The following is a 26,887-nucleotide window of genomic DNA, read 5'->3' as shown; positions in this document are numbered from 1 at the left end:
TTTCTCTGGGGAAGATACACGAATACACATCGAAGACTCCAGCAGAGGGTGGATGGACCTTCGCATCTTAGATGCACAAATCGGAGGACTTGTGGGAATTCGGTTGCTCACATCTAAGGCGGCTGTGGAGAAACAGTTACCCACAGCTAAGATGGCTGTGAATAACATCTCCTTTGGATGGGTTCATTCTCCTTGCTCGTTGGTATTTTCAACCACTGCTGGAGTGAAAAAATTTTGGTAAAAGTTGTGTCTTATGACCAAAGTGATAAAATAGGAAGTTAGCACATTTTGTTTACAAAATTTCATAGAGTCAAATTCTTTCTTGCCCTTAACGAAAATGGCCGTAAAGGTTACCCCATGGTTTGAAGCATCTGGCCCTTAAGTAAGATGGCTCCTGGAGGCTAGTTAAAAATTAGCTTGCCCTCTTTTTGCCCCTGACCATCATGGCTGCCTCAGCGTCGATCACGTGACCTCCCTGGACTACGGCGCGGGAGAGGGGGTAGGAGGGCCCTTGAAGGGTGCGCGTTCCCGTGGCGGTGCACCGGGTAGGTTTCAGTCAGAGTCACTATGGCGGCCGGCGCTGGCAAGGTAAGCTGAGGCGGCGGTGACGGCGGCGGCAAGGGAAGCTGGACCTGTCGTGGCGTCCGCGCTTCAAATCTCCGCAGCCCGTATGCGGAGAGATCGGCCGAGGTTGCAGTTTGTCGTAGAGGTTGGCGGGGGGCGGGTTGAGGAGGGCGAGAGCTGAGGCGGGCGGGCACCGGCGCCTGACGGCCGTTTGTTTTGATGTTTCCTTACCAGGTCGGAAAGTTTTCTGCCTCGTCTGGTACAGCCTGAGCGTGTCCTACCCGCCAACAGTGGTGGAGGCTGCGGCGATCTCAGCTTGGGGCCTCCAGGCCTCTTCCCCAACCTCCGGGCCAGCCTCCCTCCCCCACCTCCTAGTCCGCCCGGAGCTGCGGCTGCCGTCCCTGAGATGCGACCCTCCCTGGGGCGACCCTAAGAGAAGGCGCCCAGTGTGCTCAGAAGCAGACAGGAGCCCAGGCGGCCAGGGACCAACTTCTTGCGGGAGGAGACCCCCCAGGCTTCCGTGGGATCGCGCCTCGCTCGGTCTGCACCTATCTGCGGAGCCGGATCTCCGCCTTGGTCGTGGGGACACCAGCCAGGTGCCCAGGAGTTCACACGCGGCCGCTGCCCGCGCCCCTACTGGTCTCTGTTCCTAGTGCCAAGGACCCCATCCACCGCCGCTCCGGCTCGTGCGGGCCGGGGTCCCCGTGCCACCTCCTGGCGGCCTGCGCGCATCAGGGGTCAATGCAGACAGTACCGCTGGCCATTTAGTGCCCCTCGCTGCCCCTCTTGCTCTTCCTCTCCCGAGGCCCTCGAGGACGGGAGGTAGCTGCCCAGAGGTGCTAGGCAACACCTTCCTTCGCCCCAAGGACCTTCCTGGCCGCATCGAACCGACCCTTCCTTCATGCTGCAGTGCTGCAACATTTCCGCCACCGAGGGGGAAAAGCGGCCGCGATCCCAAACAAAACACAAGAATTGGTGTGTGACTCATCTGCTTGGATACCTCCAGTCCTCAAACTGTCTTCCAGGAGTTTTCTTGGCTGAAGCTGTCCAATGTTTGAGTCTTTTCTTCCCAAGGAAGAAGATGGACTGAAAGCTGTCAGTTGGGGACTTACTGTGATCTGGGCGCTAGTGAGTTTTAAAGGAGGTGATGGGGCTTGCGCTGGCTTGTCTTCCCACTCAAGTGAAGAGTTGTTGATGTTCACTGGTTATGCTTAGACAATGCGCATTTTGTTTTAATTTAAAATTTTGGGGGGGATAGGGGCATAGGCTTGTAAAGGGCAGTCCGGATCTGGTGGAACTCCTCTTTGTCCCTTGGTAGGAGAGACACCCCCAGTCTGTCCTCGATGCCGTCAGCCTTGGCCATCTTCACTTGCCGCCCGAACTCACACCCGTTTCAGGAGCGTCATGTCTACCTGGACGAGCCCATTAAAATCGGCCGTTCCGTGGCCCGCTGTCGACCCGCGCAGAATAATGCTACCTTTGATTGCAAGGTGCTGTCAAGGAACCATGCTCTCGTCTGGTTTGATCACAAGACCGGCAAGGTAATGTCACCACATTGTCTAATAATCATTACTTTTTGTTTCCCTTCGCCCTTTCGGCATAATGTATGCGGGATCCCAGGGTTTGCACTCGGAGGAGACTTTCAGCAGGGCTACGGAATCAACTTTTTGTGTCTGGTTCTAGTGGAAATTTAATTGAGGTGGTTGAATGGAAAACAGAGAAGGTATTGTAATTAAATGCCTCCGGAGGGTGATGGCATCTCGATAACATGGTCATTCCCAGTGAAATCCCAAACCCTAATTCATTTAGGAAAACCAGATAGTGAAACTTGGCTTCTTTCAGTCTTTTTAGAAAGGTGAATTTGCAGTTTAGTGCTTGATTAAGCAAGCAGCAGTTCTCAAAGCAATGCAGGGAATCCGTGGCCCATTATTAACACTGGAGCTTAAGTGTCTCAGTGGTGAGATGTAGTTAACACATAGCTTTTAGTTGAGTTCAGATCAGGGCCTGTCTGGTAAGGATAATCATTTGTGTAAAGTTAGTTTTTGAAAGGTTTGATACATATATACCTATGAAGGAGTAATTTGTAATTATCAAAGCTAATTTAATTAGGCATGAGCAACTTTACTACATTGTCAGAGTTTTGCTTGCAAGTTGAGTGAACATATACCTATTGCTTTTGGAAATCACTTTTTTGATGTTCCCTGCAGTACTTACTAAAATATTTAATGCATACTTACAGAGGTGATATTTAAAAATCAGTGTTAGGAAATTAATTTATTTTTTGAAATTATATTCAGTTCTCTTAATTATTGCATTACCTAGATGCAAATGTGACCATTTTAGCATTTTTATGTTGGCACCCTAATTTACTATACATATTAGTGCTTATATTTAAGAATACAAGGAAAAAATTAAAGTAGGAACCTTTCAGTTTTTAAAACTCTTTATGTCATAGTGTGAAGAATATACTAAAGAGTTCATATTTGTGCTTAAATCTTGAATTTTAGTTGAGCTACTGAATCAATTCTAACTTAGGGTAAATTATGTAAGTCTTATAAGAATATCTCTGGTTTCACTCCTGACTTTTTGCTCCCTTTTTTAAGTTAAAATGATTGTCTTTTTTAAAAGAAGAATTTAAGTCTTCAAGAGTAGTATTTTGAAATGAAAGAAACCTGAGTCTCGAAAAGAAGCAAGTAATATTCTGATGCTACTGAATTAAGGAATTATTATATAAATCATTTTTCAAAGAAAAGAGGAAAAGATTGCCCAAGGGTTGTGTGCTTGCATATCTTTTATCTGCATATCTCATATGCTCATTTACCTGTGGAACAGACCCTTTTTTTTCCTCCATGGAAACTAAAGTTTAAGTGTCTAAAAGACTTAGATTACCGATAATAATTTAAAGTGAATATTCATAGAACTCATCTTTCTAGCAATCAGATTCAAACATCAGTTAACTGCTGGTGCCTTAACTCAAGCAGCTTTTACGTTTTTGTCTCTCTATGTTCTTAGGTGACTGTTAAGGTCCAACTTAATCAGATAACAAGTTTGCTTAAAATACGTATTCTGCAAATGTACATTCTTTTCTTTGATTCAATACTCAGGAGACTCAGCTTTTTTTTTTTTTTTTTTATTTGAAAAACTGATTATATTAACAGTGCTTTTCGTAGCTGTACTAAAACCCCTACAATAGGTTATTTTGAGATGACTAAGAATAAATCAATAGTGAGTGCTTATTGTATAAATTGTGATGACATGTTAAAATTTTAAATTTGTTATTAGAAAAAATTATCTTTAAAGTATACACAACTTATTTCTGCCATTTTTCCTTTTTTTTCTTCCTTCGTTAGTAGCTAAAACACACCCAGGATATGAGGCTATTATGTTAGGTTGGTTATTGTACCACCTAATCTAGTTAAAACAAATAATCTGTCAGATTTTGCCATGTGATCAATTGTTTTAGGGATTAACTACTTAAGATTTAAATTTGGACAAGTTTTTAGGGAGCATCCGTTATGTGTCTGTTATTGTGAGGCACACAGTTTCAAAGAAAATCCATAGTTTGACCAAGTATCACTTATTGTTTTCTCTGTGAAATTTCCAGTTTGAGGATTTCTGCTACAGTTTTCTCATAACAAAAGTCCCCTGGCCAGTCCTAGCAAATTCCTTTGTATACCACAAGAATCCCCTCTTTCTATGAGCGTCTCCTCAGGCAAGTTTTTTTTCCCCCCAAACATCTCTAAGCCTCAGTTTTCTCTTCTGGGGATAATAATGGTACCTACTGTTGTTTTGAGGATTCAGATAATAATGTAAATCATTTGGCACCCTTTTCCTGGCCTTTATTAAGGGCTCAGTACTTAGGGAGGGGGATATTCGGATGGGCAGAAGAGGGAACCATCTAGATAGCTCTTTGAGATTTGCTGTAGTAATGTGGAGTCTTAAGAAGGTAATGAGAAATTTTTTTCTTTCATATGATGGCATATGTAGAAGTAGTGTTTTAAATTGAAAAATACGAAGTTGAGAACTTTGTCCAAATTGCACTTTACTTGGGAGGTGGAAAGTTGGGGTAATATGCCCTTTGGTTGACTTTGAACTTGTGATTGTCTCATTCTGCATTGGCCATTATGGCAGGCCCATTAAAATCTGGAAGAAATAAACACTTGAAACTTTCTGATTATTCAAGTAATACATGCTCATTGTAGAAAATTTGCAATATGTGGCACATGGAAATCTAGGTGACACTTTTTAATGCTAAATTCATGGAATGTGTTATGGTACTTAAAACCTGCATGTTGGAGGGTGACACATTTGCCACAAAGTGGAATTTAACTAGCTTTCCCAGATCATCTACTCAGGGATATAGCAGTTGGATATTGCCCTGCTTAGATGCTGGCCCTGTGTAGCATCCTTTGGAGGTCAAGCTTTTCAAATTAAGTGGTAGATAATAGAATGCTTGTTGATCCTTCCTTTGACTCAGGATACCACTGAACAAGCAAATCTACCCATATGGTGGAAAGGGTAGTGAGTGGACTGCTTCTTTGGATGGTCCTATCTGATTTGAGGCTTGTGGATAGGTGGTAGTCTATTGGTCCACACAGTATATAGCCTATTTCCAGTTTCACTGTAGTTACTTAGTAGTAAGTAGTTATAGTAGTAGTTATTTACTTCCAGTTTCACTTTTTTTACTTAAATTCAACACATTTTTTGGCACCTGTTGCAGCATGATCTATTTTAGTGGAGGGCATAGTGGTGAAGGGGGAGGAAATGCAAGAACTGGAAAGAAATTGTTGTTTCTTCTTTCTAGGAGTTTATATTTTAGATAGAGAGGGTGACTAAACCTTGAGAACAGTTGATTGATGTGAGTATTATATAACTTTAAATGGCAAGAGAGTGATAGTGTTTGAATTAGACTTTAAAATAAGGGATGGATACAAGTTAAGAAAAAGTGCGTTTGGGTGTTTTTGTATGTTTTAAAGAGATGAAAGTGGACTAAAACAGACAAAAGCAGATAATTTTGAGTGAGTATGGCATCTTCCAAACATTGATGAAACTGTTTTTATTGGATTGTAGAATTCTTTTAGAGAGCAGTTAAGGGTGAACTATCCATTCTATGTGATGGTTTTATATTTGTGCATTGTTTTTGTAACTGGTTGTCAGACCCTGGAGGAGAGGGTCTCTGCCTTATGTGTCTGTTTCCTTTTATTTTGTATAAAGTAGATATTGAGTAACTGAAGCTGAGTAGATAGTGTGGTCCCAGGTTGTGAAGTGCCTTGATTACCAAGCTAATGACATAGATTCATGGACTATGGAAGGCCAGGGAGAGTTCTGTGCAGAGTACTGACATACAGCAGTGTGTAGAGAGGCCTGGAGCAAGGAAAAATGGGTAACAGCTTAACCAATACTTGTGCACTGTGTACCATGCCCCGTTCTAAATGCTTTACATGTTAATTTATTTAATCCTTAAATAACTGTTCAAGATAGGTACATATTATCCCATATTAACCTATGAGAAATTTAAAGCACAGAGAGGTTAGATTAGGTTAACATGCCCAAGTTCACATAGCTAATAGATGGTAGAGCAGGAATGAACTGAGGTATTCTGACTCTTGATTCTGGAGTCCATAACCCAAGCTTTTATCCACTTTGCTATTCCAAGGCTTTGTGATAGTTTAGATATGAGGCCATTTTGTAAGGGTATAGACCAGGCTCACAATAGGAATGAAAATAATTAAATGCCAGAAAGCAAGAAAAGACAAGTGTATTAACTTATCCATTAGGACTTCAGCAAAGAGAGAGGTTCTGTATGGACTGGAGATTTTAGAGAAGGCTTCATGGATGAGATGGTTTCATGAATGAGACGGTTCATGAATGAGATGCAATTTGAGCTAGACCTTAGGCCTTTTTACTAAGGCAGAAGGTAGATAGAATCAGTCAGGGAAAGGAGTTTTGGATGGAAAGAATTGCTCAAGTAGAGGCATAGAGGAAAGAGTGATATGGCATGTTCCAAGGATGTTGCAAGGAAGTCATTGCAAGGGAAGACTCTCCAGAATTCTATAACCAAAATCATTTCTTCCTTTTTTATCTTCATATCTAAACATGACAGCAGAGATTCCGGTCTCAGCTTTTGGGAGAATGGCAAATCATACATTCATCGATATTGTTTATTTGTGTGTTGTTTTAACAGGTACCTAATTTTTTGGTTGACAGAAGTATAAAGGTCATTAAGAGATGCTGCTTTTTGTGAGGAAGTCAGATATTCAACACATTATGTTTAAGGCACACAAATGTAAATATGTTCAGAAGACCACATTGTATATTCGAAGCATATTCATGTCCTTCTATGTTACTTTTCACAGTGGAAAAGTAATGGAAAAGTAGTGGAAAATTAATGAAATACTTTATTATTTCAAATTCTAAAAAAATATGGATGGTATATACACTTAAAACATTTTTTTCCTACTTAGTTATTTGACTTTGCTCCTTAGGTTAAATTTACCTTCTCAGGCTCCTATTTGGTTTTCTCAAGTGGTATTTATGTTAGAGCTTAGTATTTATTCTCTTCGATAAATAGGGAGGAGGGTGTCTGTCATTTAGAGTTTTAAGTGAAAAGTTTTAAGTGAAAAGTGAGATTGGTTCTTAATGTATGTCAGTTACTTGAATCAAGAAAAATGGTGGCATTTGTTAGCTGCAGAAATGTTCTAAGGACTCTTTCTTGCCCATGTTTCTCTTACTGCCACTACAGATAAATGAACAGTTTACACCACTGCTTGAAAATCTTGGTTCTTGCCCCATTAATTTTTATCATGATATACAAACCTCTTGAAAATCTGTCTCTCATTTCCTTTTTTTCAGCTCCATCTTCTAGTATTCTTTTTTCCTTTTCCCTAAACTCTGTGTACTAGCTGTGTGACAGTGCTGACTATTCCTAGAACAAGTGCCTTTTTTGCTGTTTTGTCTTCCAGAATGACCTTTCCCCTTCATCCCTTGAGGCCCAATTCCAATGTGAAACCTTCCCTGACTCTCACTAACTGAAGGATTAATTGCTTCTTCCTCTGTACTTCCACAGAACTTTGTATATAATTTCATTATGGGAAACAGACAACAAAATAACTATGATGCAAATGTACTGTTGCCCTGCCAGATGTGAGCTCTTGAGAACAAGGAACTAGACACTATATAAATGTTTGAATGAGTGAAATGTGAACAATGGAGCAGTCTGTATTTCTGTAAACCCTGAGGAAAGTCAAAGGGCACAAGGTCATTCAAGTTCTCAATTTGAGATCATGGACTCAGTTACCAATAAGTAGTCTTTACAAATCATTACATATTGAGAATTTGCAATGTGCAAGAAAGACTTTGCCAAGTATTTTAGGATCATAGGTGATCTGTGATTATTGATATTAATTTCGAACTATTACAAGTGTATCTATTCTCATGAAAAACAATACTTTTATTTTAAGGATTTTATAATAATCAGAGTGCTTTTTTATTTCGCTTGATCTGTAGAACACTCTCAGGAAGTAGGTTAGAGCAGCTATAGGCAGGCTCCCTTTTATCCAAAAGGGTTTGATGTTTAGAGGTTATTTGCACAAGGTCATCTATTAGGAACCATGGGAATTGGAACCAGAATCTAGATTCCCACCTCTTCCTAAAATAAAAGCTAACTGCTAGACATTTATTCTGATCTATATTATTATGGACTAAATAATTACTGTAATGAAATCTATCTTTTGCTGTCTTGAAAGATAATCTAAGCTCTTATTTTCTGGGTGCATAACTAAAATGCTTATCATATGACAAACTTTCAAAGACAGAGAGCACCTGAGTTAATTATTTCTCTGAGTTAGCTAGCATTTTTTCTACATATCTGTACTACTCTGAGCAATAAATATGTTTTTTCTTAGGCTTGCATTCAGGCAACTATTTTAGATTTGGGTGTTTATGTGAATGAATGAAATAGCCTTGGAAAAATTTGTTTGCCATGTAAATTTTTTATCCTTTAAAGAGAATAACTGATAGATATAAAGAAAAAAAGTAAAGTTTATATAGGCACTTGAAAACATGGAAGTTTTTGGTGATTAGTACTGCATCCTTTGTCATATATACAATTTAGATTAGATTTTAGTTTAAAGACATAAGCAACTTTGTTTTCTTATTTATTTGTATTAAGGTGGTATCAATACTTTCATTCAGTCTTATAGTTTTATCTACATTTATAACTACTGACTTGTTCTAGTTGAACCAAGCAGAAATGAATTTCTAATATGGACTTTCAAGTTGTTATTTATCTTCTATTTTTAACCTATAGAAATAACAGGAATAAAGTTTCAAAAAATTCAAGCAGTAGCGAAGTACATTGAGTCTATATGTCTTCCTTCACATAGGCACCTCTCTTCCTTTTCTTCTAGAAGTAATGGTTTAGTATATAATTTTTCAGAACTTTTTCTGTGCGTTTACCTACTTGGATATGTAGGTAAAGAAACATAGTTTTTGTTGTTGCTACTGTTTCTCATAAGCTATGGGATCATAATTTAAAATGTACATTTTAGCCAATAATATCAAGTGGATTGTGGTCAGCTTATCTGAAATGTGTTAATATGCTCTAAGTTCAGACCAGCATCTAGGCTGCTGTAAAATTAATAGCTATCATTCATTAGCGAGTACTTACTAGGTGGTGTGCAGAGAGTTTTATGTACTTTATCTCATTTAATCCTCACAATAAACTTTTGGAGTAGGTAGAATTATTATCTTCAGTTTACAGATGAAAAAGCTGAGGTTGAGAGAGGTGAAGGAATTTGTTCACGGTAACACAGATAATGGCAGAGTCAAGATTCAAACCATCTGATCGCAGAATGCTGCACATTCTATTGCTTGCTACCTCAGCACTCTTAGCCATTAATCTCATCACCAACCTGTTAGTGAATGAGGGAGTAGGTACTACATAAATGTTTGAATGAGCAAAATGTGAACAATGGAACAGTCTATTTTTGCAAACCCTGAGGAAGGTCAAAGGGCGGAAGGTCATTTGAGTTAGTTCTCAATTTGAGATCATGGACTCATTTACCACTAGGTAGTCAAAAGAAAAAAATGCATTGAAATAAAAACCTTATTGTCTATTAACTCTTAGATATTTTGGTTGTAAATCAGTCTAGAGTTTTAGTTGAAGATCAGTTTTTCAAATAGTATTCATCACTTAACATTTTACAAATTGAATAAAAACAATTCCTTACATATAAATATATTGGAGTATCACTGTTCAGATACCAAGATATACTAAAAACAGATACTTTTTTTCTTTCATTGGTTAATTTCTAAGTTTAGTACTATGGGGTTTGTGTTTTAAATGGAATATATACTTATTCGGATGTGTGATATATAATATGTGTGTGATATATATGTCATACACACGTATATATATATTCCCCATTCCTTTAAGTAAATCTAATTTAGAAAAAGTGACTATATTTGGTTTTTTAACTATTTAACTAGAGAAATAGTAATTATATTATTAGATGCTAGTTATAAGTTTCCTTCCATTTCAAAAATTCAGGGATAGAAAATAAGATCATGTTGTATGTTATAAGTGTAGGTATGGTTGTTTTACTTGTAGAATAAACAAAATTTGTAGTTTGGAGTTTTTTCAAGAAGTTTGCATGGTAAAAAGGAATGCTACAGAGTTACCATATAATCCAGCAATTCTATTCTTAGATATAAACCCAAGAGAAATGAAAATATATGCTCACACAAAAACTTGTATGAATGTTCATAGCAGCATTATTCATAATAGTCAAAAAAAGGTAGAAAGAATCTAAATGTCCATCAACTGATGAATGGATAAACAAAATATGGTATACCATATAATGGAATATTATTTGGTAATAAAAAGAAATGAAGTACTGATAGATGCTACAACATGGATGAACCTTGAAAACTATGCTAAGTGAAAGAAGCCAGACACAAAAGGCCACATATGGTATAATTCTGTTCATATGAAATGTGCTAGGTAGGCATATCCATAGAGACAAAAAGTGGACTGAGAGTAACAGGGAGTGATAGTTAATTTTATATGTCAACTTGGCCTTGCCATGGTATTCAGTTTTTGGTCAAATACCAGTCTAGATGTTGCTATGAAGGTATATTTTAAAATGTAACATTTAAATCAGTTGACTCTGAGTAAAGCAGATTAACCTCCAGAATGTGATTAGCCTCATCCAATTTGTTGAAGGCCTTAAGAGAAAGACAGGTTCTCCTGAAAAAGGAATTCTACCTTCAGAGAGCCATCATACTCAAGACTGCAACAGCATCTCTTCTCTGTGTCTCTAGCCTGCTGGCCTGCTCTGCAGATTTCTGATTTTATAGCCCCCCACAGTCATGGGAGGCAATTCCTTAAACTAAATTTCTCTCTTTCTCTGTATATATACACATTCTTTTGGTTCTGTTTCTCTGGAGAACACTGGCTAATACAGGGAGTGACTGCTAAATGGGTATGGGTTTCTTTTTGGGATGATGAAAATGTTATAAAGTTGATTGTGGTGGTTGCACACTCTGAATTGTGTACTTTAAATTGGTGAGTTGTATGGTATGTGAATTATATCTCAAAAAAGCTCATTTAAAAAAAGGAAATGTTAGATAGAGTAATATTTTGGTGAAAGCAGATTAGAGTGTAAGAGGTAGAAGAGTGTAGAGCAAATGTTCATTAGATGGGGGTAGAAATAGTAGAGCAGCTTTTGATGTACTGTGTAGCTTAATTTTTGTCACTACTTCCCTAGTGTAAATGTCTTACTCTTGATTAGACTTTTGTTTTAACAAATTTAGTAGATGAAGAGTGTGTTTCTAATTTCAAAATACTTGTTAATAGGCACAGTTGGTATATTATTGAGAAATTGTAGTGCCAAAGTCTTAATGTGTAAGTTGAGAAATGGTTGGAAAAATACAATTTAAAAGTCTTAGTTTGAACCTGAAAGCTTAAGATATGAATTTTACTCACTAATGCATCTTTTGTGTATGCGGGCACATAGAGAGTGGTAAATTATTGTTAGAATGAATGATATTGTCTTGACTAGAAGAAAGTATTCATTTAAATTATAGTTGAACTTAAACTGGGACCATTATGCATTCTTGGTCTTTAACCAGTTATCTGAGTATCTCATGCTTGCAGTGCAGTGTAGTGCCCAGTAGGTACATAGTTCTGAAAAACATAATTACGATACAAATAAGTAAAACAATAGAAGTACCTGTGAATCATTGTTTCCAAGGAGCTAAGGGAGTGATGTATTCCTTCCCCCAAGATTGGGGGCAGAAAATGTGCAAGGAATGAAGAGGGCTTCACAGAGAAAGTTGTTTTTAAGCTGCTGTTTGAAGAATGAGTAGGGTTTTACTAGCTGAATAAAAAAGAGTAGGGCATTCCAGCCCAAGGGACTAGTATGTATTTAAGGCAGAAAAGCATGAAAGAGAATGATGTATTCTGGGAAATGCAAACCCAGAAGTTAACAGAATTTGGGTGGTGAGGGGGGGTGGGGGTAGTGGCAGTAGAGCTGCTATCAGATCTTTGGAGGTATTTGAACCCTGGTTCTGGAGTTGGACTACCTGAGTTGGAATCCTGGCTCCACTGCTTATTAGATGTGTGACCTTTGGGAGTCTCTGTGCCTCAGTTTTTGTCATCTGTAAGAGGCTAATAGTGGGATTCACCTCACAGGATTGTTATAGAGATTTAATGAAAATTCATATATAACACTTAACAGAATGCCTAGCACAGAATAAGTACTCAATAACTTGTGGCTATTATAATTTTTCTTTATTGCTTTAGTTGGTGTGCTTGCACAGTAAGACCTGTATGCTTATTGTCTGTAAATGTGTTTTTTCATTGTTAAATAAATTTTCTTTTTTGATAACTGTCTTTGGAGGTACCTAAACTAAGATGATTCTTTGATACCTTGAAATTTTTTAGAAAGTGCTAGAGAAATAATATGATATAATAAAAAACAAATATTTGGTCTTCGTCACAGGTTCCTGGCACACAGTTCCTGAAACTCTTGGAATCTCCTCAGTGATAAGAAAATCTTTTGTATGATAATAAATTCACTGGTGGCTGGGACCCCCTAGATAGCTTCGAAATGGGGCTGATTACCAGAAAGACCAAGTGATTAGAGGGATAAAATCTCTTGAACATATAGATTCATTGAACTTTGGGTTTGGTGAACACATTGAGGTGCTGGGAGGGTGGCTCACCTAGAGGGGTGAGCCCCTTCTTCCATCTTGCCCTGTGCATCTCTTCCATTTGGTTGTTCCTGAGTTGTATCCTTTATAATAAACTAGTAATAGTAAGTAAAACACTTTCCTGAGATCTTTGAGTCATTTTAGTGAATCATTGAACCCATTGGGTAGCAAATTGGGAACTCCCTGAATTTATAGCTGGTTGGTTGGAAGTATCAGTGACAACCTGGAACTTTTGGACTAGCATCTGAAGTGGGGGCAGTCTTGTGGGACTGAGCCCTTAATTTGTGGAATCTATATTAACTCCAGGTAGATTGTGTCAGAATTAAATTGAAGGACACCCAGTTTGTACTGGAGAGTTGGAGAAATGATGTTGGAAAAGACACCACACATTTGGTGTTAGAAGTGTTATAAGTAAAAACAGTTCAAATAGTCTTATAATTAATATCCATTATCTAGTACTGTCAAGTTTGTATAGTTTCCCTGTTAAAAGCAAGAAAAATCAGTAGCATACTTGGCTTGTCTTACTTGAAGATTTGAAATTAAATGTGTTGAGTAAGTTACATGATATAATCTAGTCAATCAGGAAACATGTAAAAGTATATGCTGTATTAGGCAACATGGGGCATTATGGAGGTATTAAGATGGAGTTTAGAGCTCCTTGTAATCAAGGTAGGGAAGGCTTATTTGTCTGGAAAGGGGAACTTGAATTGGACTCTGAAGATTCAGGGTAGAAAGTAACAGGTATCCTTGGTATATAGAGGTCTGCATAAAAAGGCTTAAGACCAGAATGGTAGTCAGTAGGAAATTGCATGTTAAGGAGCCCTACTACTGGATTGGTCAGATTAAAGGATAGAGGTGAACCTGAGTAAGGTTCCATTTCAAGAAGGTTGTATAAGGGTTGAAGTTCAGGGTTAATGGGGCAATAGGGCAGAAACCTGTAGGGAATGAAGGCACAAACCTTGGGGGTGAGAATTTTGGATTTGCAATTTTGGGAAAGCCATGCCTCCCCTTAATCCATTCACATAACTAAATTGGTATGTTCTGTAGTGGATTATGAAACACCCATCTGCTTTATTATGTTGACTTCATAATAGGGTGATTCAAAAATGATGAGGATTAGATTTGTAGATGTAGTGAGTAGACAAGACTTAAAGGTTCCAAAGTATAATTTCTTATTTTCAAGATTGTTTTTCTCTTGGCATATTAAAACATTTTGCTGTGTGCAGCATTTTAAGGTGTATTTTTTGTCAGTCATTTTTAATTCTGGAATCAACTCATTTAAATACCATTTCTGATCTTGCCAGAGTATAGATTTAATATTTTGAATGAAAACAAAAGAAGTTACAAGGATAATGATGAAGAAAATATTGCATGTAAATGTCCAAGTCAGAGGCAGGTGTTAAGTGATAGAACCTACATCAGAATTTCAATAGAAATATATTTTAAAACATAAGACTTAGGTAGTAGTACTTTTCTTGCCATTTTAAATTGATACTCTATGCTGAGGTTTTTGGTCATAATCGTCAGTTGTGAGGAGACTTCAGAGATTTCAGGTAAGCATTATACTTGGTTTTAATAGTTCTCCTCTCTCTTGCCAGTGACCTGATTTGAGAATTCTATCAAAATTTTATCCTTTGTATTTTGAAAGGTGATTTAACAGTAGGTAAACTATTTGAATAATGTGTGAGAAAGTGATTAAAAAGCACTTTTAAATATTAGATGGTTGTGTTGTAAAAATTAGTCATTATTTCTTCTACTAATCTTTATTATTACAACTTTGTCATCGTAGCGATATAGAGGCTTAAATGCTAGTAAATTATAGACTTTAATAGACAATTATTTTCTGAAATGACTCCTTTTTATAGGTTTTCTGATTGATTACTATGCTGTTTCATATATAAATTATTCATTTTTGATATTTAAGTCCTGCTGCCAAAATATTATTCACCAAAACAAAATATTTGGAATGTTGGTATGTGAATGTTGGGGCTGGAGGAAAAACTTCACGTTTTTAAGTTCAGTCACTTTTAAAAAGAATTGCTTGAAGAGAGTACTTTTTCTTGTTTCTAGAATTGGTGTCATACTTCTAGTTTTATAACTTTGTAATATTCTGATAGTAATAGTTAATTCTGTAATCTTTCTAACTTAACCTGTCAATGCTCTTTTGCTTTTGAAATTTGAATTTTCTGATTGTCTGCAGAGTTGGGCTGAGAATATCTTAGTTATGTATGGCCCTAAGTAATGCCGACACACAAAATACAAATGTAATGTTTATGTATGTTTTACATTGTTGCTTTTATTATATTTTCCATTTTCTGTTGCTGTCACATACACATTTTGCATTAATTCAGACTGTAGTTTTTATCTGTTGGCTCTGAAGTATGGATATGTTTTGGGTTAATTCTGGATTTCGTTGTTACTCTAAATCAGAATTAAGTGAAAGTTTAATGCTTTCTTCATGGGATTTTATTGATTGCCACAATTCTCACTGATTTATCCTTTTTTCTTAATATTTTAAACGTTGATAATTTATATCATAAAAGTTAACCCTTGATTATATATTATTCGGGGTTAGCTCTGTAATTATTACAGCCCTAATTAGTTTATAATCTCCTTAAAGGCCACTGTAATAGCTTATGCTGCCTTGTAGCTCTACAAATAGGTACAGTGCCAAGTATCTAGTAGGTAGTTAAAAAAATTGCCAACACTGTACTTTTCTCCAAAGAAATTATAGAAGTACTAACTTAAGAAATTTGACATTTTTTAAAGGCTTTAAGAAGAGAATGTAGAATATGTTTATGACCTTGGGATAGGGAAGAATAGTAAGTAATTCACAAAAAGCATACACTGAAGTAAAAGATTGATAAATTCAGATACTTTAAAATTAATTTTTTCATTCAAATAGAATGAAAAAGTAAAGAAGAAAAAAACTATGGGAGGTTATTTATAATACATATCTCTTGAAAAGAATTAGTATCCAGAATATAGAAAGGACTTCTCCAAATAATAAAAAATGCAACCTAAAAGATAAAAAGATGGTTAAAAGACACACAAGAATTTCACAAAAGAAATTAGAATGGCCAATAAACACATACAAGATGTTCAGTGTAACTAGGGAACTGTAAACTTAAACTTGAGATATCATTTATACTCATTTACAAAGTTGGATGATATCAACTGTGGGAGACACTATAGAGCAATAGAGACTCTCATGTTCTGTTGTTGGTATGATGAGTTACATTGATTGATTTTTGAATATTAAACCAACTTTGCATTCCTGGGATAAATTTCACAATGTACAATCCTATTACATTGTGTTATCCTGTTATATTGCTGGGTTTGATTTGTTTAAATTTTGTTAAAGATTGTTGCATCTCTGTTCATGAAAGATTTGTCTTAAATTCTTGTTAGAATTCACCAATGAAGCCATCTGAATCTGTTTGTGTTTTATTTTTGTTTTGTTTTGTTTTGTGTGTGTGTGTGTGTGTGTGTGTGTGTGTGTGTGTGTGTGTGTATGTGGAAAGTTTTAAACTAAGTTCAATTTCTTTGATAGATATAGGGCTTTTCAGGCCATTTATTTCTTCTCCAGTTAACTTTCATAGTTTGTGTCATTCAAGAAATATGTCTATTTCATCTAAGTTGGCTTTATTGGCATAAAATTATTTGTAACAGTACTTTGCTATCCTTTTAGTATCTATAGAATCCATAGTGATGTCACCTCTCTTGCTTCCAGTATTGGTAATTTGTATCTTTTTTTTTCTTCGTCATGTTGGCCGGAAGTTTAAAGAATCAGTTATTTTTAATGGATTTTCCTATGATATTTTTGTTTTTTCTTGGATTTCTGTTCTTATCTTTATTATAGTCTTTCTGCTTACTTTGGGTTTAATTTCCTCTTCTATATTCTAATTTCTTAAATTGAACACCTTAGATCAGGGGTCTCCAACCTCTGGAACGTGTTCCAGTACTGGTCCGTGACCTGTTAGGAACCAGGCCACACAGCAGAAGGTGAATGGTGGGCCAGTGAGCGAAGCTTCATCTGTCTTTGCAGCTGCTCTGCAGCACTAACATCACCACCTCAGCTCCACCTCAGATCATCAGGCATTAGATTCTCTTAGGAGCACCAGTCGCTGGTGCCAAAAATGTTGGAAACTGCTGCCTTAGGTCATTCACGTAAGACCTCACTTCTAATAAAAGCATGTAATGCTATAACATAACCATCTCGATAAACAATTTGTTATAATGCTAAATTTGCTTATGCCTAATGACCTTGCAGTTATTCACCTAGGTATATACTCTATAAAAACTTTGTTATATTTGCATCAGGAGACATGTTCAAGCATGTTCATAATAGCGTTTTTTATAATCGCAAAAAACAAAATGGAAATAATCCAGATGTCCATTGACAGGAATATGTAAACACTTCTGTTAATTTACACCATGGAATACTGTGCAGGAGTGAATATGAATGAACAACAGCTGTATATATAAATTAGATGAATCTAAGAAATGTTTAATGAAAAAAGCAAGTTGTAAAGGAATACTTAGACTGTAATGCTAGTTAATATAAAATTTAAAAATCACAGTATTCACAAATCTATTTTACTACATATATAGTAATAGAATGGTAAACATAATTCTTTATGAGGGAGGAAGAGAGTGTAAAAATAGCTAAATTTTGCATAATATATGCTGGAAAGTTTTAAATACTTTACAAATATATACTTCTCATAAGTGTGAATACTTGCTGTGAAGAATAATATTCTTATTATTATTCTCATTTACAAATAAAGGAACTTTTAGGGTTCAGAAAACTTTAACTTCCCAAAATTACACTGCCAGTAAGTGGTAAACCTAATAAAACCCAGGCAGTCTGGCTCCAGAGTCTGTACTCTTGACCATTAAGCCATACTGCTTGCCCTGATGGGAGGAGGAGAGAGGCTTCTCAAGCTGAGTGTTAGGTACATGGATATTTTTATTATTTGTTAGTTTTTATTCCTATATTTATGTTTATTTTTTGTATGTATGAACTATTTAATAAAATTTTAAAAGAAAATGACAAAGGTCAAGTCACCTGAAATGGAATGTAAGAAACGTAATTCCCTAAACAATCCCAGATGGAAGGTCAGTACTATTAATTTCCTCTGACATATTTCCTAGATGCTAATAGATCATGAAATATTAAAAAATCAGATAGATGACATGTTATTAATGTTTTACGTCTTGACCTGAGTGTTAGTTAGAAGAGTGCATTCACTTAGGGTTATTCACTTTTGATTTGTTCACTTCTTTGTAGGTATTCCATACTTCAATAAATTCTTTAGAATAAAAATATCAGATAAAATATTTTAAATTCCAGAGGTTTCTTATTGCACTTGCATTATGTATATCTTTGCTGGGATTATTGTAAGAGGATTATAAAATGAGCTATAAAGTAAAGGGGCTAACTTTTTGAGATCCTGTTTCATTGGAAAGTCTATAAAAAGAATGAGGATGTATATTGTCAGGTAACAAAACAACACAACAAATGAGGTACAGTACAGTGTATATAATAACCTACCTTTTGTCAGAGGAGGAAAAAATAAGAATCTCTATTTGACATTTATTTATGCATAAAGAAATCTGGAAAGATACATAAGGAATTAGTAACTGGTTACCTGGGAGTGGGATAGGGATGGAGACCAGGTTGATATGAAATAAGGATGAAAGGAAAACTTTTCAGTTTATAGAAGTTCCCTGACTTAAAATGGTTTAACTTAATGAGTTTTCAGCTTTACAATGATGCAAAAGCAATATGCATTTGAAGTAGAAACCGTACTTCAAATTCCAAATCTCAAATTTTGATCTTTTCTAGGGCTAGTGATATGTGATACAATACTCTCCTGAGGCAGCTAGGCAGAGGCAGCGAACTATAGCTGCCAGTGAGCCATGTAATCACAAGAATAAACAGCCAATAATCTCTGGTATATTAATTGCGTTAGATGATTTTGCCCAACTGTAATCTAAAGTAGATGTTCTGAGCACATTTAAGGTAAGCTAGGCTAAGCTATGATGTATATTAAATGCATTTTTCACTTACGGTGTTTTCAGCTTACAATAGGTTTATTGGGACGTAACCTCATTGTAAGTCAAGAAACATCTGTATAGAATAATATTTTTATACTGGCATATGCCTGGGTGTCATGATATTATAGAGGAGGAGCATCTAATTCAGTGTTATCAGTTAGTTTATGCTAGTTATACTGTGGTAATAACTCCAAGACCTCAGTGTTTTATAACAACAAAGATTTATTTCTTGCTCATGTTACTTGTTTAGGTAGATGGCAGCACTATCCACAGTTGTTTTCTTTTCTGGAATTCAAGCTAAAGGAGTAGTTCCTATCCGGGACATGTTCTGGTAGTTGAAGGCAAAGAGCTATGCAGAGCCATGGAATTACCATTAAAGCTTCTGCTCAAAAGTGGCACCTGTCTTTTCCACTCACATTTTATTGGCCAAAGCAAGTCACGTGGCCAACATTTGGGCAGAGAAGTGTAATTAATATTTGTATAGGAAGAAGCAGTGGAATAATTGAGTACAGTCATACATTGTTACACTCGGCTTCTTCCCAACTCAAAGTGAAAATTATGTAGCTTTGGGAGCTATCAAATAAGAATGCATTTTAGCAGAAAATGAAGTTTTTTCCAGTCCTTTATGGGTATTCTAATATCCATAAGTTAAATGGCTTATATCTCAGAGAAGAGAAAATTAAAGCATAAAGAAATTATAATTTGAAGTAGTATTCTTCTTAAGAGAGATAGAAGAGCTTTCTGGTGGGAGAGTCTGGAGAAGATGTGTAGAAATGGCACCTCGCGAGGGGAAGGAAAAGAAGGAAGAACAGGTCATCAGCCTCAGACCTCAAGTGGCTGAAGGAGAAAATGTATTTGATATCTGCCACATCTTTGCATCTTTCAGTGACACTTTTATCCATATCACCGATCTTTCTGGCAAGGAAACCATCTACTGTGTGACTGGTGGGATGAAGATAAAGGCTGACTGAAATGAGTCCTCTTCATACACTGCCGTGTTGGCTGCCCAGGATGTGGCCCAGAGGTGCAAGGAGCTGGACATCACTGCCCTCCACATCTAACTCCAGGCCACAGGAAGAAATAGGACCAAGACCTCTGGACTAGGGGCCCAGCCAGCTCGTAGAGCTCTTGCCTGCTTAGGAATGAAGATTGGATAGATTGAGGATGTCATTCCCATCCCCTCCAACAGCACCTGTGGGAAGAGGGTTGCTGTGATCGCCATCTGTGAACAGGACTCCTCAAATTATTGTTTTCTATTAATAAATTGCCTTTAGATGAAAAAGTAGAGAGATAGAAGACTATATCATTGATACACTACTTAATATCTTTTGTGAATAACTCTGACATTGAGTTATGGGGTTTAGTTATGTGTTTTTTTACAAAATTTCTTCAGTTTTCTTTTTCTTCATCTGCTTTGTCACAGACTGAATCTATATCAATTATATTTCCAAATAAAACCCTAGGATATATTAGTTTATAGAATCAAACATTAGGATAGTTAAAATAGAGAGCGACATAAATTACATAGCATTTGCTTATTGAGCATCTATTAACTGTTTACCATGTGGCATGTTTGCTAGCTGAGAGGGATACAGGGTGAAAAGATATGACCCTTGCTTTTAGGGATTCTGCGTAAGTGGACATATCTACAGATAATTACAATACAGTGAAATAATTGCTAAGAGAGATACTATTCAAATGAACTGTGGTAGAAATGTTGAAGATGGAATGATCAATTGATAAGGCAATAAAGGAAGGAATAAAATGGTTTCACTGGAGGTGATATCTGAAGTCTTAGAAGAGCAGGGTTTTAACATGCAAATGAGGGAAAAGTACATTTTAGGCAGCACTACTAAATAGCATGAGTAATATCATGAAGGAGTAAAAATAGATGACTTGTTTCAGAAACTTTGAGTGATTTTGTGTGACATCATGTAGGGGAAGGGACAGAAGATGAGGAAGAAAAAGTAATTTAGGACCAAGGTTTGAAATATTTTAATTTCATGCTGCTTTTTCCTTTAGGACAGGTATTGAGTTTGAAAAGATTTTAAGTAATAGAATCACATGGTTAGCTGTGTTTAGAGCAGCAGTCTTGGTGATAATGTGGAAGATATTGGAATTGTGCCTAGAGACAAAGAGACATGGTAGAGTGATCTAGTAAAAAGACTAGTTAGAAATAAATTCCTGGAGTTCAATAAATCATCGGGATGGTGAGAGACAGATTTGAGAGTCATCAACCAGTGTAGGAAATATACTGTAGGAAATACACTCCCAGGGAAGTTTGTCCATTCCTAGAAAACTAGAAGGCTAGAGAAGAACCCTGGGGATGATCAACATTTGAACAGCTGGCAGGTAAAAGAAAACAGTTGAAAGAACAACCAGAGAAGAAAGAGGACCACGAAAGACTGGATTTGTGAGGTACAAGGGAGAGTTTTTAAGAAGGTAGCTGTTAGTAACACTCTGGAGTCACCTTATAAGGGCTGAAAATAGTCCATGGGTTTGGCAGGTAGGAGTCTCATCAATGGTTTGAGGACTGTTCAATAGATTGGTGGATATGGGAACTCACTGGCAATAGGTTAAGAAGGCTGTGAGTGTGACAGCTCTGGAAGTGCTCAGCTGAGTGGATGCAGAGGGTAATTAAGGGCATTTCCATATAAAATACATGTGTGTCTACTTCAAAGATGATAATTTGTTTCTCCAATTTTAGTTTCTACTTTCAAGGAGACCATAGTGGTTCCCCACATGCTTGGGCTGAGGTGGTGGCAGGGGTGGGGAGGAGTGGAATGAGGAAACTATATAGGTTAGGCACTCCTATCCAGATTAATTTTTCAATAGACTTAAATGTAAGCTGAAATTAAGTATAATTTGTGTAAATGGGACATGAGTCACAAATGTCAAAAATATATAGGAATGTTAAAACTTTATAATTCCACACAAATTAGAAATTCAGTAGCCATAGATGATATTCCCTAGTATTTTTTAATGTTCTGAGTTTTTAAAGCTAGGAATTTATCTTTGCATCTCTGTTGGTTAAAAATACAAGTACTTCTATGCAAAGTGTGTGTGTGTGTGTGTGTGTGTGTGTGTGTGTGTGTGTGTTTGAGCACGTGCGCATACTCAAAAAATACGTATGAGAGACTCTCTGAGGACTGCTTAACCTGGGGATGATTGATAGTTATTTTACATTTGGCCAAAATTAAATTTTTAGCATAAATCCTGTAATAGTCAACAAAAGGGTTAATGTTTTAGTATCTATCCTGACAAAAACCTATTAAAAATAGTTAAAGGAACTTATAAACCAAGGTAAAAAAAAGTGAAATACCATGGTAAAATTTGAATGTCTTTGCAGTGAGCGATCCAGTTTGTGAATTATCAGATTGTATTGCTTAATTTTATGTTGCTTTGGTCACTTATTTTCTATTTATATAACTTTATAACAGTTCCTCAGTTTTGTATTCTTGTGTTTGTGGTAGGAGCTGAATATGGGACTATTAAAATGTAGTTTCAACATTAAGTAAAAATGAAGATATTAAGCAATTTCTAATTAAACACGTAAAATGTGATTCCTTAAATTTATACCATATAAAATGAGGTCATGTATGTGGAACTATTCTATAAACTAGATAGAAATTAAGAAGTTAATTTTAAATATAGGAAAAATATTTAAAATTCTCTGTAAATTTAATAGGAAAACGTAAGTTACTTTAGAGCATAAGAGTCAAATAAAATATTTTCAGTTTTAGAGAGTTATATCCGTGAATGTAAAGAGAATAAAGATGTACTGAGATATGTTTTATAAATATATTTTATGAGTTTTAGGATGGAAAAACTTATTTTGAACAGGGGATTAGGGAAAAAGGAGATTTTGGAGGAACTTTTTATGAGTTTTGTCCCAGTATAAGTATATAACAGCAGTCTTACTTTTTAAAAAATGCACCATTTTATTTAGCATGTGTTGCATTTCTGAACCTTAGTACTCTTTTACTTGCACAATGTTTTCTATTGTAAAGCATATATGTCAAAACCCAGAATCTGCATTGTCACTTCCTTATTGTAAGTCCGGCTCTGCTACTAAAATAACATGCTTAAAACAGTGTACATTTCTCAGGATCTTGAAAAACAGTTTGAGAATGAAAAAAAGTTAAGGTATGCTTAATTTTTTAAGTTATAAATATTTAAAAGTTCATTTTAATATTTTCAATATAATTTTCAAAAACTATCAAATGAACTCTTGCTTGTTTTTGGCATTACATCGAAATTCACTCAGATTAAGTACTCAAAAATTGTAATTTTGTGAGTAATAGAAGTCTCTCATACTTGAACCAATATTCGTTCTTTACTAAACTTTGGAGGTGAAACTGATCCATTGAAAGACATATCTGTTAATGGAAAGCAAAACATTTCATCAGAAATCCAGCTTGATATTTTAGATTCAAATGAAGTTCTTAATAGAAGTAAATCTAAAACTGTTTTTCAAATGTGAGAAGTATAACAGGTCCTTTTAGTGGGCTTTCTTTTTGGTGTGTTCAAAGGGAATTGTTTGAACTTGAGCTACAGCTTTAATTGTGTGTCTATTGCCTGCAGATATCTTGTTAAAAAGAAAAGTGTGGTAAAATGAACTAACTAGTGACTTCTGTCATTATTCTAACAATAGAGTACTGTGCTTTAAAGAACAGAATTTTATATTAATGACGTCGATTAAATATTTAAATGCAACCCTGTTTAAATGTTACTGTTATATAAATACTATTATTTTATTAGTATTTAAGTGACAGGTATAGAAACTTTTTATACATGTACTAATGCTTTAAAATAAGATGCATCTTTTTTTATTCTTCATATAAACTTATAATTAGACGAATCAGTCATTGTTAGAAATTGTCCTTATCTCTGTTGTAACTTTTGTCACTGTATTATAGTTTTTTTCTCATCTGTTATCCTGAATTGAATTCCTTTAAGGTGGGAGACTTTGTCTTCTGTGTTCATTGTTCTAAGTTTAGTTAGTATTGAATAGATTTTAACAGGTTTTATACTTTCTTAGATACTGATTTTGTCTATTATATTTTACGTCATCTTTGGGGGATTTTATCTTCTATATTTTATGTTCTGTTAACTTGCCCATAATGAATTCTAAGTGTTTATAGTTATTTTTATCATTTAAGTAGCTAACTCTTTAGAAGTGTTTAGATTCACTTATATTTTTTATTATACTAACAATGTAAAAAATAAGGGAAATTTATGAATAAGTTTAAACATTTAATAATACAAGCAAGTTTTATAGGCTTATCTTCCTCCGATCATTGTGGTATTTAGAGGGAAATTCTTTTCCACCCCTAAACTCTAGTTTTAGATCTCAGATATCTCTGGCTTTTCATCCATTAAAATTTCACTTCCAGATGTGTAGAATTCCCTAATTTAGATATGAATTCCTAAAACTTATGCACAGTATTCTGTAGATTTCAGAGTGCTGTTGATTCATTTAGCCATTATTATTGAGCATATCCTATGTGCCAAGCACATAGCAGTTGAACAATATAAATTATCTGGCCCCATGGAGCTGATATTCTAGTGTACAGTGTTTCATCATCCATCTTTCATCATCATCTCAGCCTATTTAGGACAAATGAGAGTGCTTCTAATTTATTGACAGGGAATCCATTAAATTTGCTGTGTAAAAGCAATACTATCACTATATCCCCAATGTGTACTTGTTAAATTTCAGTTTTGCCCTCAATTACTAGTGCTCTGCATTTGGTGAAATCCGTTCATATCTCTTTCAATTTTATAAATTTAGATTACATACGTATCTTCTTGTTCTTGTTCTTTACTAACAGGTTAACCTTCACTTAAATTATTTTATAAAGTCATCAGGGAACCTCTTAGATGAGTCATTGAATGATTTTGTTTTGGTGATTATTCCTTTTGTTCTCTCCCTGCTTAGAAACTCACTTTTCCATCTTCCTCAGTATGTCTTTTAATAGAACTTTTCAAAAGTTTATTTGTATGACAGTGTACTTTCCTAGTTCTTAATTTTTGACAGTTTTGACATCTCCATTTTTGTTTCCATTGTCTGTGGTTTCCCTAAAGACTTTTCTAAGCACTTTATTTCAGAATTTATCTCCTTATGAATTTCTTAACCATATTTTTAGTTTCTTTTTAATTTTTTAAAGTGTGCACTTCAGCGGCTTTTAATATATTAAAAAATTTTGCAGCTGTTAGCATTATTCAATTCCAGTACATTTTCATTGTCCCGGAAGAAGCTCTGTACCCATTACCAGTCACTCCCCATTTCCTCCTCTCCCAGCCAAGTAATTAACCCTGACAGCCACTAATCTACTTTCCGTCTCTATAGAATTTGTCTGTCTAGATAATTCATGTTAATGGAATCACATAACATGTGACCTTTTGTTTCTGACTTCTTTCATTCAGCATTTTCAGTGTTTTCAAGGTTTATCCATGTTGTGGTACTTCGTATCTTTTATTGCTAAATAATATTCCATTGTAGGGATATACCGCATTTCCATTTACCTGCTCATCAGTTGATAGACATTTGGGTTGTTTCTACTTTTTTGCTAGTATGAATAATGCTGCAGTCAACATACATGTACAAGTTTTCGTGTGGACATATGTTTTCAGTTCTCTTGGTAGTAATAAACCTAGGAGTAGAATCACTGGGTCATAGCACAACTCCATATTTAATATTTTGAGGAACTGCCAAACTATAACCAAAGTTGTTCGACTATTATATATTTCCACCAGCAGTATATGAAGGTTCAATTTCTCTTCTTCCTGGCCAACACTTCTTTTGTCTGTCTTTTTTATTATAATCATCTAGCGAATATGAAGTGGTATCTCATTGTGTTTTTGATTTGTTTTTTCCTGGTAACTAACAATGTTGAGCATCTTTTCATGTACTTATTGGCCATTTGTATATGTATATTTTTGAGAAATGTCTGTTTGCATCTTTTCTGAATTTTAAAAATTAGGTTATTTATCTTTTTAAATTTGTCTATCATTTGAAGCTTTGGCTAATTTTCTATCTAGGTATTTTTGAGATTGTTGAGACTACTGATTTGTGAAATAGAATATTTTGGAGTCCCTGGCCCCTTCCTCAGCTTTGCTTATTTGTCTTGCGTTCTTATACAGGCAGTATCTTTGGGGCCCTAAGTTATTTCGTCGATGAGTTAAACCTTTTCAGCAGTAAAAATCTCAGATTTGATTTTCTAGAGTTTTTTTGACTTTTTGTTCTGAAGCTAGTGGGTGCAGCTTGATCTGCAATTTGCATAGGCTGTTAGGTTGTACCTATTTTTCTTCAACTGATGTTTCAATTTTAAATGTAGAAAATGGCTTAAAGCCATTCATTCCAAAGAGAATGTTATATCTCAATTGACTAGCCCATCCTAGGAAAAGCTAACATAATGGAAGTTCAGCTAGAAGTTGGTAGGGCGTGACCAAATGCTTTAAGAGATAAATCTGAATATGTGAAAATCACTTTCAGAGTCAGAACCATGTTGAATTTTGGAAACTTGAGTAAAGACTATAGAAATAGATGACTTTCATAATATTATATTGTTTTTTTTTTTTCACTGATTATATGAGATAAGTATTCAGTGAATAAGTGACTCAGCTATTCCCATCGTTTTGGAAATTTTTGTCTGTGAGCAAGTCATTCTGATACCTCAGTTTATATTGGCATTCATTCTTACTAGAGGTAAGAATGAAAGTTGTATTTTTATACATTTATTTTTAGATCTTCATAAACTCTCCCCTTTTCTGCATAGTGTTAGCTGCTTTAGGCAGCCCACTACAGGGGTCTTTATTTCTGTGTTAGAGAGATAATTTAATAGAGTAATATTGCCAGGAAGCAAAAGATAGGAATTTGACAGCCACAGTTGAAGGATACAATTTGTTACTTATAACTGGTATTTAGAGGATATTTTCCTCTAATCATCGCTTTTGTTTATAAAACATACCTAGCTAAACCCTCATAACAGGAAAGAGGTGGTATGTCTTTGGGCTTAATGTGCAAAATCACCCCGAGAAA

At 35.6% G+C, this 26,887-nt stretch overlaps 1 protein-coding gene and 1 pseudogene across 35 annotated transcripts in view; both read left to right on the top strand.

The window, feature by feature from the left end:
- The first annotated feature begins 445 nt into the window (after positions 1-445).
- SLMAP (sarcolemma associated protein) overlaps positions 446-26,887 on the top strand; it is a 123,105-nt gene continuing 96,663 nt past the window's right edge. For 13 of the 35 annotated variants that reach the window (XM_039858600.1, XM_039858589.1, XM_039858595.1 and 10 more), the window contains exons 1-2: positions 446-588; positions 799-2,105. In XM_039858600.1, coding sequence (XP_039714534.1) covers positions 1,908-2,105 — 198 coding nt within the window. In that variant the 5' untranslated portion in view covers positions 446-588; positions 799-1,907. Of the gene's footprint in view, positions 691-798; positions 2,106-26,887 lie in introns of those variants that run through there. The other 22 variants (XM_039858594.1, XM_039858596.1, XM_039858579.1 and 19 more) reach the window with 4 other exon arrangements.
- LOC120599508 (40S ribosomal protein S14-like) lies at positions 16,270-25,717 on the top strand (annotated as a pseudogene).

Source organism: Pteropus medius, unplaced genomic scaffold (genome assembly GCF_902729225.1).
Source record: "Pteropus medius unplaced genomic scaffold, Ma_sr-lr_union100, whole genome shotgun sequence".
Classification (NCBI taxonomy): Eukaryota; Metazoa; Chordata; class Mammalia; order Chiroptera; family Pteropodidae; genus Pteropus; species Pteropus medius.
Note: the sequence above shows the minus strand (reverse complement) of the source record. Positions and strands in the feature narration are given on the sequence as shown.